This window comes from Myotis davidii, unplaced genomic scaffold (genome assembly GCF_000327345.1).
Source record: "Myotis davidii unplaced genomic scaffold, ASM32734v1 scaffold2152, whole genome shotgun sequence".
Classification (NCBI taxonomy): Eukaryota; Metazoa; Chordata; class Mammalia; order Chiroptera; family Vespertilionidae; genus Myotis; species Myotis davidii.
The window spans coordinates 81644-82569 of NW_006283542.1; the positions used below are offsets into that span (position 1 = coordinate 81644).

At 62.3% G+C, this 926-nt stretch overlaps 1 protein-coding gene across 1 annotated transcript in view; it reads right to left on the reverse strand.

The window, feature by feature from the left end:
* VSIG10L (V-set and immunoglobulin domain containing 10 like) overlaps positions 1-926 on the reverse strand; it is a 6797-nt gene that overhangs the window by 3496 nt on the left and 2375 nt on the right. Inside the window, exons 3-4 of the mRNA XM_015564401.1 lie at positions 682-888; positions 25-252 (exon numbers count right to left, since the gene is read on the reverse strand). Of these exons, the coding sequence (XP_015419887.1) occupies positions 25-252; positions 682-888 (435 nt within the window). The remainder of the gene's footprint in view (positions 1-24; positions 253-681; positions 889-926) is intronic.

Consider the following 926-nt stretch of genomic DNA (forward strand, 5'->3'; position numbering starts at 1 on the left):
ATTCTGGGAAAGGACAGAACTCACCAATGAGGGTGATCTGGTCGCCCCCAGCGCCCAGCACCCCACTGCACAGCACGGAGTAATTTCCGAGGTCCCAGTCCAGGCTGAAGTTGCCAATGAGGAGCCTCCGCCCATCCTGGCTGAGCCTCAGGCGCCCCCCGCCACCTCCGGAGGGAGCCTCCAGCACCACCTCGGCCTCCCCGGACCGCACCTCCTGCACCTTCGGACGCAGCAGCACCTCTCGCGGGGCCTCTGCAGGTGCAAGAAACGCAGCAAAGGAAGTCAAGACCTTGCCGTGAAATCAAAGAACAAGTCCTGTGGCCTGTGGCGAATCGGGACATTGAAACCGCAGCACCCCCGTTAGATGAGCAAAGCACCCACCATTCACCCCCACCCCCAATTCATTCAGCATCTGACTTCCTTAAGGACTTGCTAAGTCCATGCTATAGGCCGGGCCCTGGGCCGGGAAAGCCACGCTGTCCTCAGTCACGTATTGCTCTGAACACGTGGGAAGGTGTCAGCCCTCCTCGTGGGTCCAGGAAAGAAATTTTGGCTCTGTCTCTGCTTCAATATAGGAAAAACCTGGGTCCTTCTGGAGTTAGGAAGTTCCCCCTTTTTCATGTCCTAAAGGGGCTGAGAAAGACCCTCAGGAAAAAGGAAAGCGGTCCCGCCCGCTCTCACCTGGGGTGACAGTGCAGGTGCGCGTGGTGACCAGGTGGCGAGCCAGGCAGGTGACGGGGACGCCGCTGAGCCGGGGGTGGACCGGGACGGCCGCCCCGGGCCACCAGCAGCGGAAGCGAAGGCTGCGGTCCCCGGGACCCCCTTCGACTGAGCATTGTGGGGACCCCGGGGGCGGATCTGTGGAGCGGAGGTGCAGATCCAGGAGTCAGCCCTGCTCCCCTCTAGCCCCGCCCCTCCCTGCACGC